Here is a 17,029-nt window from a genome sequence, read left to right as displayed (position 1 = left end):
TGCTCTTTCATCCCAATTATCTCACCTCAATTCATTTTTTGCTTCTCATTGAGCCTTTGTTGGATTTAAGCATCAAATGGAGCAACAAATAATTTGCAGGAGGAACTCAGTGGGCTATGAAGCATCTGTGACAGGAAAGAGGAAAGGTGTACAAGATAATGAGAAGCATTGATAGACAGAAGCTCATCTGGGACTGAACCTTGTTGTTACATATCTCACTTGGTTTCACTTTGCAGGAGGTGATTGCAGATATTAAGGAAGAGGATGTGCTGGAGTTTTTGAAAACCATCAAGTTGGATAAGTCACTGGGATCGAACGGGATGTACTCCAGGCTACTGTGGAAAGCGAGGGAGGAGATTGCTGAGCCTCTGGCGATGATCTTTGCATCATCAATGAGGACGGGGGAGGTTCCGGAGGATTGGAGGTCTGCAGATGTTGTTCCCTTATTCAAGAAAGGGAGTAGGGATAGCCCAGGAAATTATAGACCATAGAAAGGGTGCAGAGAAGATTTACAAGGATGTTGCCTGGATTGGGAAGCATGCCTTATGAGAATAGGTTGAGTGAACTCGGCCTTTTCTCCTTGGAGCGACGGAGGATGAGAGGTGACCTGACAGAGGTGTACAACATAATGAGAGGCATTGTTCGCGTGGATAGTCAGAGGCTTTTTCCCAGGGCTGAAACGGCTAGCGTGAAAGGGCACAGTTTTAAGTTGCTTGGAAGTAGGTACAGAGGAGATGTTAGGGGTAAGTTTTTTACGTAGAGAGTGGTGAGTGTGTGGAATGGGCTGCCGGTGACAGTGGTGGAGGCCGATACAATAGGGTCTTTTAAGAAACTCTGGACAGGTACATGGAGCTCAGAAAAATAGAGGGCTATGGGTAACCCAAGGTAATTTCTGAAGTAAGGCCATGTTCAGCACAGCTTTGTGGGCTGAAGGGCCTGTATTGTGCTGTAGGTTTACTATGTTTCTAAAGAAGTAGTCCACCTATGCCTGCATGGTTTTAACCCAAAACACCAACAATTAATTTCCTCCCACAGATGCTGCTTCACCTGCTGAGTTCCTCCAGCACTTTGTCTGTTAAGAGTTAAATAATATCCTCAACAAGTGTAACAGTTCCCTCCCCAACAATTTTTTCCAAAAGCTCTAAATGATCTAAAATAACAAGGAAGGCTGATTGGTCATTCTTCCCATGAATTATGTATGCTCATCATGGACTCAATATTAAGTCCTGTAAATGCTATGGAAGAACATCTATACCTAGACCTTACATGAAGTATCATTAACTGCATACCATTTAGGTACACCAGTGGGTAACTGAGTCACAGGGAGCTGAATTATTTCTTGAACAACACAAGAGATGCTGCAGATGTCAATTGTCCTGATGAAGGGTCTCAGCCCGAAATGTCGACTCTTTGCTACTTCTTGACATGCTCCCAATATTATCCCCATATACCATCACATTAGATACCATGTTTAGATACAAGGCAATAGCCTGGTGAGTTATGGCCAAACTAATGAGCAACTGGCCCCATCCAAATCTGATCTTGAGTCAACGCTGTGAACAGGTAACTGCCAATGATAATAGAGATCAGTTCCTTGAAAAGATAAATTAAACAACAACTCCAACAGTTATTGGAACGATCTCTAAATGAATCGCCCTTAGTATCAGTATTGCTCTGGCATTTTAATTTGAATTATGAAGTAAAAAAAAAGGTCCGACATGGGCTATTTAGTCACAGATTGTCCATTACTGGTTGAAGGTCCATCTGAATTCTCAGCTGCACTACTGGATGAAAGGTGACTCCCTTAAGGACTTCAACTACCTTGTGAATGACCCTCCTGAGCTATGGGGGCAACAACAACCTCACTCAGTTGAGGCTTGGTATGCATTTTCATCTGGGAGGCCAATACTGTCGATCCAGGTCAAATCCTCCCTTTTCTGAACCAACAAACTGTAATCTGTGAGGACAGGCAGCAACACCTCTCTCAAAGTCATCCTCAACTTCAGTGCCTCTGAAGGCTGAGGAAATCTGGCATGTCCTAAAGACCCTCACCAATTTTTATGGATGTGCCATTGAAAGCATCCTCTCCAGGTGCATCGCAGCTCTGCCCAGCACCAGAAGAACCTGCAAACGGACGTGGGCACAGTTCAGTCAATCACGAAAACAAATGACGACTCCATGGACTCTGGCTACAATTCTCCCTGCTTCAGAAGAGCAGCCAGCATAACCAAAGGCCCCTCCCACCCCAGACATTCTCTCTTCCCTTCCCTTCCATTAGGTAGAGGCCACAAAAGCTTGAAAACATGTACCACCAAACACAATGACAGCGTCTATGGTGCTGTTACATGGCCCTTGAACTGACCTCTTCTACATTAAAGATGAATACTTCTCCTCACCATCTACCTTTCCATAGCTCTCCCAGCTTATTGTCTACCTGCACTGTGACGGTAACCCTAACAATTTTCCTCAAAGTACTTATGTCTATATGAATGGTTTGCTACATTTTTCACTGTAAACTAATACTAACTTAACTTTGGTTTGTTAAACCAAAATTCAGAAATTAGAAATCTAGCATCAACAAAGTAACTACTGGTTTGTCATAAAATTCCATCTAGAACACTAGAACAGAGCTGAGGACCAACTTCTTTAGTCAGAGGTTGATGAATCTGTGGAATTTACTGTCACAGACGGCCATGGAGGCCAAGTCATTAGGTATACTTACAACGGACGTTGATCATTTTTGTTTAGTTAGGGCGTCAATAGATTATGGGGAGAAGGAAAGAGATTGGAGTTGAGAGGGATAATAAATCAGCCATGATAGAATGGCCTAATCTGCTCCAGTGTTTTAAGCAAATCTCAAGGTTGTATACAGTAATTTATACATTATTTGTTAATAAATTAAATGCATCTTTATTTATGATGTTCTGCAGAAGAAAATCTGCCATCCTTCCCAAGTCTGGTCTATATGAGACTCCCTACTCAAGGTGCTCGCTGTTTGAAGAGACCGAAGCATTAAATTCTAGTTTTTCTTTATCCTGCGGTTGAGTATTAAAAAATAATCGCTATCCCTCAACCCCAAAACAAATGCTTTTTTAAAAAAAACTAACTGAAAAGCCAGGAGAGGTAAGTCGCTGGAGGATCAGCACCCGCAGCTAGTGGACTGTTGGTAGAGGGGGCTCGTTGTCAATATGACCGCGAACAATGATAATCTGGGTCAGTGTCGGGGCGGGGGCGGGCCAAGCGAAAGGTTTTAAATAACGGACGAAAGAAGCGAGAGGAAGCTTTTTGGAATTCACTGGTGTCCGTGTCCCGCTCGTGTGTGACTGCGCTCGGTTATCTCCGCCTCTGCTCCTGTAACCTGCAGCAACCCTCCGTTCAGTGAGATCTCGACCAGACAGCTGAGTACACAGCCCTTTACATCACAACAATCCTAGCGGACAAAAAACAGTCCCAGGTCTTAGAGAACACATTCTGGACGCGAGAGCGTACCGAAACCGGGCTGACCCAGCTTCTCGTCACCCGGCCGGCGTTAGGAACCGGTCCTTCATAGCCCGCAGCGCAGATCCGTCAGCTCAGCCAACCGCCGGGAAGCTCACCTTGCTCAGAGAAAGAGAGAGGGAGAGAGGGAAAGGGTCCTCACTCCAGCCCCGGTGGAAATGCCGGCTCCCCTGCTGTTCCTGTGCACCGTGGTTCTGCTGTCCGCCGCGAACGCCGCCCCTCCGAGCCCGTGTGCCGGCCGACCCTGCCTCAACAATGGCACTTGTCTAACTTTCCAAGGGCAGCCGACGTCCTACAACTGTTCCTGCAGCCCCGGGTTCGCGGGCCAACACTGTCAGGTAAGGGTGAAGGGCCGATGTGGTGGGAGCTCCCTGCAGGTGTTGGCTGTTGGGTCGGGAGCGGGGTTGGCGATGATCCCAGGGCTGCCATTCTGCACGGTCGGAAAGTGGAGGTTGTGAAGATAAGGCAAGCCCGGCGGCGGGGTGGTTCCGCGGTGTTCAGTGAGAGAACCGAGCCACCAGTCCCGGGTGCACCTGGTTCGCACAACAGCATCAGAAAGCGGCGGGAATCCGAGGGCTGGGAGAAAGACACTCTCAACCCCGCAATAGTCACAGACTTCCATGCCCCGGACCGACTCAACCCTCCGACCCTTCACCAATCTCTCCCGACCCCGCACCAACCCCCACCCCCGATCCCCATAATCACTTCGACCCCGGACTAATAACCCCAAACCCGACCCAGCACAAGCCGCGTTGCACGCTGAGTGCGCAGTGTGGCGGAGAGTCACCATTCGCGGGGCCGGGGCTGAGTTCCGTGAACAACTTTGATGAACAAGGTGATTCAATGACAGCGGCCGACTCCCCCTTCGCTCCCCACACCGCACGCCGTCCGCTTTGTCCGGACCTTCCTTGGAAATCGACGACTCCGACAGCTGGAGCTGTCGACGCCCCGCTCTTCGCTCCCCCGCCGGCGCCGAGCTCCATCCCTCCCGCTAACTTGTTAATAGATAACTCCCCCCCACCCCACCCCACCCCCCACACCCCACCCCACCCCCCACACACACAGGCTCCGGCTAGCGGGGCGAAGCCGGCCTCATGGTATCAGGGGTCCTCAGCCGAATATGCACACCTCCGCTAGAATGAATACGCGTGTTTGGAGACGGCAGGTTTAGTCATTTGATTTGGGAACGTATCGAGCCGCGCTTTGAAGTCTCGGTCACTCACCTCATCACAAATTGGGACTGTTGGAGCGATGTGCAGGTGAACGAGGGGCCCAGCAGCAGGGTCGCTTCCACTAAATGCCAGCATGTTGCCCCATTTGTATCCTCTCCTCATGTTCTCCGTGAACCCCTTTCCCTCCTACAATCCTATCCCTAATCCTGCCTCTCCCACCTGCCACAATTCCACCCGCTCCCCGTTCCGCATTTTCCATCCAAGCCCTCACTTACTCCAACTCCTCCCGTATCCCTTTCCTCTGCTTGAATGCATTCTTTCTTTCTCCTCTTCCCCTCTTTCCTGTTATCTTTCATCTGCCCCCATTCTCCTCACCCACTCCCTTCTCCTCCATTCCTTTCCATTCTTACTCTCCTTTCTTCTTCTGCTCCTCCTTTTTCCTCTTCCCCTCTGCCCACCCTACCCTACCCCCTTCTCCCATCTCCTCCTTATTCATCTTCCACTCTCCACCATTTCCTTGTCCTCATCCTGTCCATCTTCCACGTGCCTCCGCATCCATTGCTATTCCACTTCCTTCACCCTTCTATCCCAGACTCCTGCTCCTTTCCTGTCATTCCTACCTCCATCTCTCCCCTTCCGCCATTTCCCCCATTCCTCCATCCGTTGATGCTTTATCTTCCTCCTCCTCTCACTTCCTCCTCCTTCCTTTCTCCTTTCTTTCTTGCTCTTCTCCCCTCTCCTTTTCCCTCTGCATTCTTCCCTCCAACAGTCTTGGCTTCTTTCTCCTTCCCCAACTCACTATTTCTTCTCCGCTTCCTTCATTACCCTCTCTCCTTCACCCCTTCCTCCTTTTTAACCTTCTCCACTTCCAGCCCTCCTCACCCATCCTTGCACAACCACCATCTCCCAAAGAACTGAAGTTCTATCCCAGCAGTTCCAGAAAAAATACACCTTTAACTACTGTGGAAGATGCTAGTGTGAGAGATTGGGTTGATTGGGAATTGAATTGAGCTGTCAGAGATCATATTCTCCAGTGCCTAGACTGAATATTCTCACTGTTTGTAAGGAGGATCTAGACTGGAGTCAATATACATCTTGGAGTGTGAATACTCAGTAAGTCAAGGTTCCAGAATCTAGATTATTGGTCCTCTTGTGTTGAGTTAAGTTAATGCAAATTGTCAGTTTATTGGTTTTGCAGATAAATGAAATTGTGATGATGCAGCTAGTTCTAAATCACTGTTCTAATTCATTGTCTAAATCTCCCAAAATTTGAAGCAAAGGTGAATTGGGTAACCTAATAACTATCTGCCACAAATAACTGGCAGCCAGTATGGTGACTGGTTTTCTGCAATTAATCATATCTGGTTACTCTTGGTGTATTAAGTTATTAACTTGGCAATAAACTAATATTTGGAAGTTAATTTGCAGGATCCTTTCATTATACATGCAGATTTTAATTATACAAGTGATTGCAAATATATTTATTTTTTCATAGTTTTTTTTATATTTTCTGATTAATTTCCCCTTCTCTCTACTCTCCACTGATAGCAGAGCTTTGACAATGCATGCAATAATTGACTAAAGAACCTTACCACATTGAATACAAGTTTTGTTAACTGTAGACATTACATCTGCTCTGGTTCTCTATCATTACCCATGTATAAATGTGTATAGTACAGCAATTACTAATATCAGGTACTCTGTGCATTTCTGATCCTAGCTCAAAGGAAGTCCATTACATTAGCACTTGTCAGTGGTCTTCATGTGGGTAAGCACAGTTCATTGTTAAGTAGGGTGTGTGAGAAGGGTGGGATATGAGTGATGAGGTTGTGCAAAACCAATCACAATAAATATTTATACTGTAATATTACCCAATGTTATCTAGAGCTCCAATCTCCAACAAGAGAGTTTCCATTGTGCATGCAATCTATTGTAAGCCTATTAATAATGTAGTAATTTTGCCATAAATTTTATAAGTTCTTTGTCTCACCCCATCACCCCACTCTATTTCCTGAGTGATTTTGCACCAGGCTAAAGTCCACAGGTTATATTTTTCCAACAAATCTCCATACTTTTTAACTGCTTCCCCAGAATAGGAGAATATATTGAATAATCCTCAGTGTGGTTTCTGAATGGGCCAAGAGACATGCTGAGCTCGTTCACTTTATTAACTTTGCCTCCAACTTTCACCCTGCCCTCAAGTTTACCTAGTCCATTTCCGACACCTCCCTCCCCTTTCTAGATCTTCCTGTCTCTATCTCTGGAGACAGCTTATCCACTGATGTCTACTATAAGCCTACTGACTCTCACAGCTATCTGGACTATTCCTCTTCTCACCCTGTCTCTTGCAAAAACGCCATCCCCTTCTCGCAATTCCTCCGTCTTTGCCGCATCTGCTCTCAGGATGAGGCTTTTCATTCCAGGACGAGGGAGATGTCTTCCTTTTTTAAAGAAAGGGGCTTCCCTTCCTCCACCATCAACTCTGCTCTCAAACGCATCTCCCCCATTTCACGCACATCTGCTCTCACTCCATCCTCCTGCCACCCCACTAGGAATAGGGTTCCCCTGGTCCTCACCTACTACCCCACCAGCCTCCGGGTCCAACATATTATTCTCCGTAACTTCCGCCACCTCCAACGGGATTCCACCACTAAGCACATCTTTCCCTCCGCCGCCCGTTTTCCACAGGGATCGCTCCCTACACGACTCCCTTGTCCATTCGTCCCCCCCATCCCTCCCCACTGATCTCCCTCCTGGCACTTATCCTTGTAAGCGGAACAAGTGCTACACATGCCCTTACACTTCCTCCCTTACCACCATTCAGGGCCCCAGACAGTCCTTCCAGGTGAGGCGACACTTCACCTGTGAGTCGGCTGGGGTGATATACTGCGTCCAGTGCTCCCGATGTGGTCTTCTATATATTGGCGAGACCCGACGCAGACGGGGAGACCGCTTTGCTGAACACCTACGCTCTGTCCGCCAGAGAAAGCAGGATTTCCCAGTGGGCACACATTTTAATTCCATATCCCATTCCCATTCTGACATGTCTATCCACGGCCTCCTCTACAGTAAAGATGGAGCCACACTCAGGTTGGAGGAACAACACCTTATATTGGGTCTGGGTAGCCTCCAACCTGATGGCATGAACATTGACTTCTCTAACTTCCGCTAATGCCCCACCTCCCCCTCGTACCCCATCCGTTATTTATTTATATACACACATTCTTTCTCTCTCTCTCTCTCCTTTTTCTCCCTCTGTCCCTCTGACTATACCCCTTGCCCATTCTCTGGGTTCCCCCCCACCTTGTCTTTCTCCCCGGACCTCCAGTCCCATGATCCTCTCACATCCCCTTTGCCAATCACCTGCCCAGCTCTTGGCTCCATCCCCCCCCCCCCCGCTGTCTTCTCCTATCATTTTGGATCTCCCCCTCCCCCTCCCACTTTCAAATCTCTTACTAACTCTTCCTTCAATTAGTCCTGATGAAGGGTCTCGGCCTGAAATGTCGACTGTACCTCTCCCTAGAGATGCTGCCTGGCCTGCTGCGTTCACCAGCAACTTTGATATGTGTTGCTTGAATTTCCAGCATCTGCAGAATTCCTGTTGTAGACATACGAAATAATGGAATTTGGATTCACTGTCAGGTTTTATCATGAATCATTTAAGTTTGGGAAATGTTTACCAATTTAATAGTCTCCTTTTTTGTTTAGGGCCAATATGAATTAATATTGGTTTATAAAAATAAAGACATATTCACAGTTCCATAATAGATCTTTCATGAGTGCTACTTTGAAAACAACAAAGGATTTAGGGAATAGAGAAATGAACTACCTGTACCGTTTTCATATTGCTCTATGCCCATCTCTAGCTTGAAGACGTTAGACTGAGGTTTGTCCTTTAGGGTCTGTCTGTTCTGGGTTTTAACATGTGCCATTGGTAAACAATGTAATCTTTTGCATCACAGACTGTTCACTCCCTGTGGTGTTATTCTGTTTTGTCATGGTATCAAGTTTTTCATATTTTGGGCCATGACTTTGATTGCTGCACTGGGCAGGTACAATGTAGATTTGCTGCTCAGTAGGTGAAGTTCACCTTTGTTTCAGTCCTTGAGCAAGAATTTATAACCTCTCTCTAGACTCTTGAAAGATGATAGAAAGTTCTCTTGAGGAGAAATAAAAGTTGAAAATGAGAACAAAGCTATTCTTGGGAGAAGCAAGTTCAAAATTTGAATGTGGACTGAGAGGATCAATTAAAAAGTGGTGGAATTTTGGATGGGTCATCTATTAGTTTCCAACACAAAGTACATTTTGAGCTTCTTTGTACTGTGGTAGAGAGGCACAGCTTAGAAGGAGACCTGACGGTGTCTTCAGTGACTACCTCTTTCTTAAAGAAGGAAATACTTAGTATTATTGGAAGATATACAAGTGTAGCTTCTCAATCCTTTCCCTTAGGCTGATGTAGTATCGGAAGGCCATAACTGGAGCAAGTTCCTTCCGGGGAGTCGGAATGGAAGAAGAATTTTAAATCTCTTCTCAGAATTAAGACTTTTCCATCTGATTTCTAAGATCAGGTGTGGCTAAGCACAGATCCAATACCATATTCAAGTTTGCTGTCATAGGCTAAATCAAAAGTGGTGATGAATCAGCATATAAGAGGGAAATTGAAAATCTGGCTGAGTGGTACCGTAACAACAACTTCTTACTCAGTGTCAGCAAGACCAAGGAGCTGATTATTGACTTCAGGAGAAGGAAAGCAAAGGTCAATGTGCCAGTCCTCATCAAAGGGTCAGAGGTGGAGTGGATCAGTACCTGAAAATGCTTGGTGTTATTATTTCTGAGTTCTGTCCTGGGCCCGGCTAGTAAGTGCAACCATGTTGAAAGCATGGCAGCACCTCCTACTTCCTTAAGAGTTTGCAAAGATTCTGCATGACATCTAAACTTTGACAAGCTTCTATAGATATGTAGTGGAGAGTGTATTGACGGACTGCGTCACAGCCTGGTACGGAAATATCAATGCCCTTGAATGGAAAATCCTACAAAAAATATTGGATATGGCTCAGTCCATCATAGGTAAAGCCCTTCCCACCTTTGAGCACAGCTACATGAAGAGTTGTTGCAGAAAAGCAGCATCCATTTTCATTGACCCCCACCACCCAGGGCACGCTCTCCCCTCATGGCTGCCATTAGGAAGAAGATACAGGAGCCTCATAACTCACACCACCAGTTTCAGGAGCAATTATTAACCATCAGGCTCTTGAACCAGTGGGGATAACTTCACTCAACTTCACTTGCCCCATCATTGAAATGTTCCCATAACCTATGGACTCACTTTCAAGGACTCTTCATCTCATTTTCTCAACATTTATTGCTTATTTATTTATTATTATTATGTTTATTTTTGTATTTGCACAGTTTGTTGTCTTTCACACCCTGGTTGAATGGGGAGGTTGGTGTGGTCCTTCATTAATTCTATTACGGTTATTGTTCTATTATAGATTTATTGAGTATGCCCATTAGAAGATGAATCTCTGGGTTGCATATGGTGATGTATATGTACTTTGATAATAAATTTACATTGAACCTTTTGAACTTTGAACAACAATGGTTCAGTTATCCCATATGGAACAGTCTGAATAATTGAAGACTGCATTTAGTTCCAGAGCCAGAAAGCTTCTGTTGCTTTATTTGTTATGTTCAATGTCAATAGTACAGTAGCATTTAATTTATTAAACTCTGGTTCCAATGAACTGACCTTATTATAAATCATCCATTGTGAATATTTCATCATCTCTTTGTCTCCATGGCATTGCACATTTTGTCCTGATAATTACACAGAAAGCTTATTTAGTGAGGTATAATCCATGTTGCCAAGTTAATCTGCTGTTGTATTTATTAATTACTTCAGTATAAATTTATATATAAAAATTCAATCACAATTAAAACCTAATGCTCAGTGACATCTAAGACCAACTAAGTTGCCTTCTGCTTATCATGAGAGATTCTCATGAGTGTATAGGTAGTTAGTGAAGGCATGTGGTGCACTCAGTTTTTGGGTATTGAAAATTATTTGAGTATTGAATATTTTTGCTCCATCTAAACTCCATTGCTGCATCTCTTGTGAATTTTATGGTGAAATATTTCAGAATCAGTTTCAATATCACTAACATACAGTACGTTGTGAAATTTATTGTTTTGTGGCAGCATTACAGTGCAATACATAAAATATTATAAATTACAACAAGAAATATATAATAAAATTGAATTATGTAAGTAGTGCAAAAAGAAAGCAAAAATAGTGTGGTAGTGTTCTTGAGTTGGTTCATTGTCCGTTCAGAAATCCAATGGTGGAGGGATAGAAGCTGTTCCTTAAACATTAAGTGTTTGTCTTCAGGCTCCTGTATCTTCTCCCCAATGGTAGCAATCAAAAGGGAGCAAGTCCTGGGTGATGTGAGGTTTGGGTGTCCTGAATGCTGGATGTCACCTTTTTGACGCATCGCTCTTTGAAGATGTCCTGGATGGTTGGGAGGCCGGTGCCCATGATGGGGCTGGCTGAGATTGCAATGCTCTGCAGCTTTTTCTGATCCTGTGCCGTATCCCATCTATACTAGACGTGATGCAACCAGTTAGAGTGTTCTTCATGATATATCTATAGAAATAGTTTGAGTTATGATAGGCATAGAACAATTTTTATTAAAAATCTTAATGATTATTGAAAAGTCAGAACCCTAAAGACCTGGTTTTCAATCAGCATGTCCTCTTTGATCCTGATATCAAAGTCTGTAATAAACCTTTGCTTGTCTTAAGCTACCCTACTCAATTTTTGTGGTCAGGATAAGACGTTTTCACAAGGAGAGCTATTGTGACACAGTCATCACATAGATGAGGAAACTATTGTTCATATTTCATATTTATATTTCCCACAATTGGTAGAATTCTTACTGGTCTTGGCCATTCATTATTATACCGGTTAAGAAAGATATTTGGGAAAGGGAGTTTTTACATCAATGAATCTGTGCAAGGAAACTTAGTAAAACATGTGCAGAATATAGATCATATGCCAAGATGTGCATCATATCCTGTATTTTTATATAAACACACTGTTTTAGCACATTTACACTCAGTGGCCACTTTATTAGGTACATCTGTACATTTGGTTGATAATGCAAATATCCAACCAACCAATCGTGTGGCAGCAACTCAGTGCATAAAAAGCATGCAGACATGGTCAAGAGGTTCAGTTGTTGTTCAGACCAAACATCAGAATGGGAAAGAAATGTGATCTAAAGGACATTGACTGTGGAATCATTGACGGTGATAGACAGGGTGACTTGAAATATTGTTGGACCATTTCAAGCTAACAGGAAGGCAACAGTAACTCAAATAATCACAACGGTGGGTAGGTGAGCATCTCTGAATGCACAACATGTCGAACCTTGACATGAATGGGCTATAGGAACGGAAATTCACAAACCTGAATTTGGTGGCCACAGGAGCTACCTAATAAAATGGCCACTGAGTGTATGTACCATTTGTAATGAGCATCTGGACCCATCAAGAATCTATATGTACGGGTATGGAGGCCACTGCAAGTATGCTGTATATTTTATCAGCTTTGTGCAGTACATTCATGCAGAAGCTCTGGATGAAGTATGAGTCAAGCTTAATTTATGGTCAATTTCTTTCCTTTTAATGGGCGTGCACTGCATGTATGGGACAGTGGTTAAATTATTGAACTAGTGTCCAGAAACCTAACTTGCTGATGGAGGGACGTAAGAAAAGGGTCTGAATCCCAACGTGGCAGTATGAGAAATTAATTTCAAACAACAAAGTCACTCCAATAACTCCAGGATAAAAAAAGGTAGCAAAGAATTACTAGATTGCCATGAAAGCCCTGTGGTTCTCTGCCTCACTATAATTCTTCAGGGAGTGTACTTTTACTCCTCATGTATATGAAGGATGTAAGTAATAAAGTCAATTCAATTCGATCCTTACAAAATCTGTTTTAGAAGTAACTTCAGACCACCAGTGAACCCTAAATGTCCTCAGTAAATCACAGGGACAAACAATACCTTGTTCCTCCTTTTGGTGGCCTCTGCATCCTGTGAATGGATAAGTAAATAAGTGTTTGAAATTGGCATTGAGTCACCAGTGGAAAGACAAGAGTGAATTGTTATCTGTTGCCACAATGCTGCAAGTATACAGCTGGTTAGAAAGATCAGGCTTATTTATTTTAATTTGCAGCTCAGGCGCTGTGATCATTGACAAATCAATTCATGCAAATGGAATTATGAAGCCTTGCATACAGCGACCATGTACCACCGCAGAGCCCCGGGCAGGAGGCATGGCAACCGTTAGCTCAGTTCAACCCATTTTAATGCCAGAGGGTTCCTTCCTAACCCAGAGTTCGGGCATTCAGATCTACGAAAGCTAACATGAAATTTATCTCAACAAGCCAAAGGCGTTATGAAGGAGCAAAAGGAACTTATCTTCATGTAGACAAATACTCGAAATACTCTGTAGCTACAAAAGAGGGCAAAAAGTCTAATTGAATATCAGCTCCTGGCTCTGCTGGGTTGGAGTCTAAAGTGAAAAAGCTATTAATCAAATGGGCAGAACCTTGTTTAGACTGCAGTTGGAAAAACAAGTTGAGTTTTCAACAACAAACGCAGGGAAAGATTTTATTTTATTCAGCGATACAGTGTGGAGTAGGTGCTGCCTGCCCTTCGACCCACACTGCCCCAGCAACCCCTGACAAACCCAACTAGACCTAACCTAATCACGGGACAATTTACAATGACCAATCAACCCACCCAGTATGTCTTTGGACTGTGGGGGTGGGGGGAGCCGAGGACCCCGGGGAAAACCCAGGCATTCCACGGGGAGATGTACAAACTCCTTACAGGAATTGAACTCTGAACTCCACAAGCTGTGATTGCTTCGCACTAACCACTACACTAAGATTAATTTGGTTCTCCTGAATGTACAATGCCGATTCTAGGGCTTAAAGGAATCAATTGTAAATAGAGTACAGAAACAGGTCTTTTCAGCCCATTGAGTCAGTGCCAAACTATTAATTCGCCCAGTCCTAGGTGTCATATATCCACTCTTCATCCTAATTAATTTAGAAAGCTGAGGGGTGATAGTTCAATGGACGGAGCAAAATGGGAGAGTAGATATGAGAAACTCCTGGTTGGGAGTTATCCAGAACAACAAGGAGTGATCTTGAAAGCTAGACCATTCGTACAGGAATAAGGGGAATGGGGAACTTGCCACTGCCGCATCCCTCATATGATTAAGCATAGTGGATTGATAATAATTTTCAATAATGTGATTGATAGATTTAAAGTATGGTCTAGGTGGGTAACATGAGTGTTGAGGTTTAAATGGTGCTATGAATCATTTGACTAACTCTTCCCATGCAAGGTTTGACTGACTCGTCTGATTTGCTCCTCTCTCTGTAACTTATTCATAGGCTTCCAGACGGAGACGCACATTCAGCATTCTTCAATCATTTAATATCTATTTTGAAAGCATAGGGGTAGTGTTTGGTACATCACTTAATTGTGCCAAAGATTACTGATCAGAGTTTAACCGATCATGCCAGCATTGAACTCCAAGATCCAAGTCCCAGAGCTGTATTAGCATTGTGCTACTGTGATGCTCCAGGGGTTTGAGGTTTTTTTTTCTAACCTTGATTATTTATACCAAGTTTGTGTCAGAGAATTGTTTCAGCACAATGAGAAGCCATTCAACCTTTCAAGTCCATGCTAGTTCCTCTCAGTCCCATTTTCTCTTATTTTCTTTAGTTCAGTTAATCAATTTCCCTCAAGTGCCTGTACAATTCCCTTTTGAAAGCTCAGATTGGATGTGCACTCAATGGCCACTTTATTAGGTACCTGTTCGTTAATGCAAATGTGGCAGCAACTCAATGCATAGAAGCGTGCAGACATGATGTAGAGGTTCAGTTGTTTTCAGTCCAAACATCAGAATTGAGAAGAAATGTGATCCAAGCAACTTTGACTCTTTGACTGTGGAATGATTGTTGGTACCAGACAGGGTGGTTTGAGTGTCTCAGAAACTGTTGATCTCCTGAGATTTTCACACACAACAGTCCCTAAAGTTTACAGAGAATGGTGCTAACAACTAAACAAAAATACCCAGTGAACAGCAGTTCTGAGGGAGAAAATGCCATTTTTAATGAGAAAGATCAGAAGAGAATGGCCAGACTGGTTCAAACTGACAAGAAGGTGATAGTAACTCAAGTCACTACATGTTATAACAGTGGTGGGCAGAAGAGCATCTCTGAATGCACAACACATTGAACCTTGAAGTGGATGAGCTACAGCAGCAGAAGACAATGGACATTCACTCAGTGGCCATTTTATTGGTACTTCCTGTACTTAATAAAGTGGCCATTGAGTGTATTCTGTTCACATAAATATTTAATATTAAAATACAGCCATAATCATAAAACTAATTCCTTACCTGATGAGTAACCAGTCTTGTAGCTGGTTGAAAAAAACATGGTGAATGTAAGATAATGATGAAACTAGATTTCATACTTGATGGACACCTGTGGGTTGGATAACCTATATCTTAATCTTTGACATCTCGCAGCACATTCTCCGCAGAGCGGGCTCCAGCTGATTAAGTAGGTGATTGTGGGGGTGGTGTAGAGGGGAGGATTGATTCAAGAGAAGAAAAAAAATAGTCTCTGATTACATTTCACAGATCAGCAGAAGCTAAATGTTAGCTGTTACATTTACAGGTGACCGTACAGTCTGAACTACAAGTGATTAAACATTCCTTTAATGCTTAAGTGACTTGCTCTGTCCTTTATTACACTAATAAGATAGTGATTGAAAAAATGCTTATTTACGATTCTATTCCTGTTAGCCTAAGGAAAGGGTTCTATAAATGCAAATATGCATATTTCCATTTCATATGTGGAACATTACCAGAGCATCAGATTATAATATCTCACATCAATAATTGTCCTTGATCAAAGGAAACATATCGATTTGAATCCTGTTGTATATGTGCTGAAGTGACCCTATCAAGTGTGACTGCTAATTAGAAAAGATTTCTAACCATTTTACAATGCAAATAAGGTATTGCAATGTCTTGATGCCATAAACTGCGCGCAATAGCTTATCATGTGAAAGTCACGTGTAAGAGCTATGCAAAGAGGATAGGCGCATGGTTTAAAAAACAGCTATTCATTGTGTGAAAGGGGATATCATCTTGGAACTTATCCTGCTACTCTCATGCAACTTTTAGCAGAGTATCATGCAACGAGAAGCCTGGTAGCACAAAGCCTCCTGGGTCACTGCTCCTTGCTTTCCGCTGGACAGGCAATTTTAAAATCTACTCTTGCATCTAAAGTTGAATTAAATTAGTGGCAATGCAATTGCTTAGCTGCCAGTATCATTGACAGTAGGCATCCATGGAAATACTCAAAGAGAGATCTGAAGTTAATTTTAGTTAATTCTGCACCAATTTAAGGGCCATTTCTTGCCATTCCATAATATTGATTGTTGTGCCATGTGGTAGCAGATCTCAGAGCAACTTCCAATCACTCCTCCTTACAGACAATTAAAATGAGCCATGTTCTCCTATCCAGTTAACACAAGCTTGCACTGAAATTGTGCTTTCTTTTCCAAATGACAAGAGTAGTAAAGCAGTTGTTGAAACTAAAATGTGATAAATCCTAAGACCTGATCTACCTCCGAGAGTTTTGGAAGACTTTAGAGATAGTAAATTCTCTCATTGCTATCTTCCAAAATTCTACAGAATCTGGAATTGTTTCTCTGACACATAGGATAGTAAATGTTACCACATTGTTTAAGAAGGGAAGGTGAGAGAAGACTTTGAATCTGACCTGTCTCCCTAATGACAGAGATGGGGAAGATGCTGGAGTCTATACTAAAAAGTAAAATATCAGTAAAGATAACCTTGTAAGGAATAGTAGGGCTGAGCATAGTCAACATGAAACAATTAAAGGAAAAATATAACTGTTTACTCTACAGGAGTTCATTGAGGATATGACATGAAGGGTGAACCAGGAGGTATTGTTTGTTTGGAAACACTGACATTTTGGCAGCTGGCTCCACAGAGATAGAGATTAGCTTTATTTGTCACACGTGCTTTGACATGTCATCACGTGCAGTGAAATGCATTGTTTACATTGAATCAAATCAGCAAAGATTGTGCTGGGCAGTCGCAAGTGTTGCCACGCATCCGTGCCAACATAGCGTGCCCACAGCTCCCTAACCCTAACTGCATGCCTTTTGGATGGGAGAGGAACCTGGAGCAGCCGGGGGAACCCACGCATTCACGGGGATTACCTACAAACTCCTTCA

General features: G+C 43.3%; 1 protein-coding gene across 2 annotated transcripts in view; it reads left to right on the top strand.

Moving 5' to 3' along the window:
- Nucleotides 1–3,233: 3,233 nt before the first annotated feature.
- dner (delta/notch-like EGF repeat containing) overlaps nucleotides 3,234–17,029 on the top strand; it is a 329,950-nt gene continuing 316,154 nt past the window's right edge. The window contains exon 1 of one of the 2 annotated variants that reach the window (XM_063045439.1): nucleotides 3,234–3,836. In XM_063045439.1, the coding sequence (XP_062901509.1) occupies nucleotides 3,657–3,836 (180 nt within the window). In that variant the 5' untranslated portion in view covers nucleotides 3,234–3,656. The remainder of the gene's footprint in view (nucleotides 3,837–17,029) is intronic. The other variant, XM_063045440.1, reaches the window with a different exon arrangement.

This window comes from Mobula hypostoma, chromosome 4, assembly GCF_963921235.1.
Source record: "Mobula hypostoma chromosome 4, sMobHyp1.1, whole genome shotgun sequence".
Classification (NCBI taxonomy): domain Eukaryota; kingdom Metazoa; phylum Chordata; class Chondrichthyes; order Myliobatiformes; family Myliobatidae; genus Mobula; species Mobula hypostoma.
Note: the sequence above shows the minus strand (reverse complement) of the source record. Positions and strands in the feature narration are given on the sequence as shown.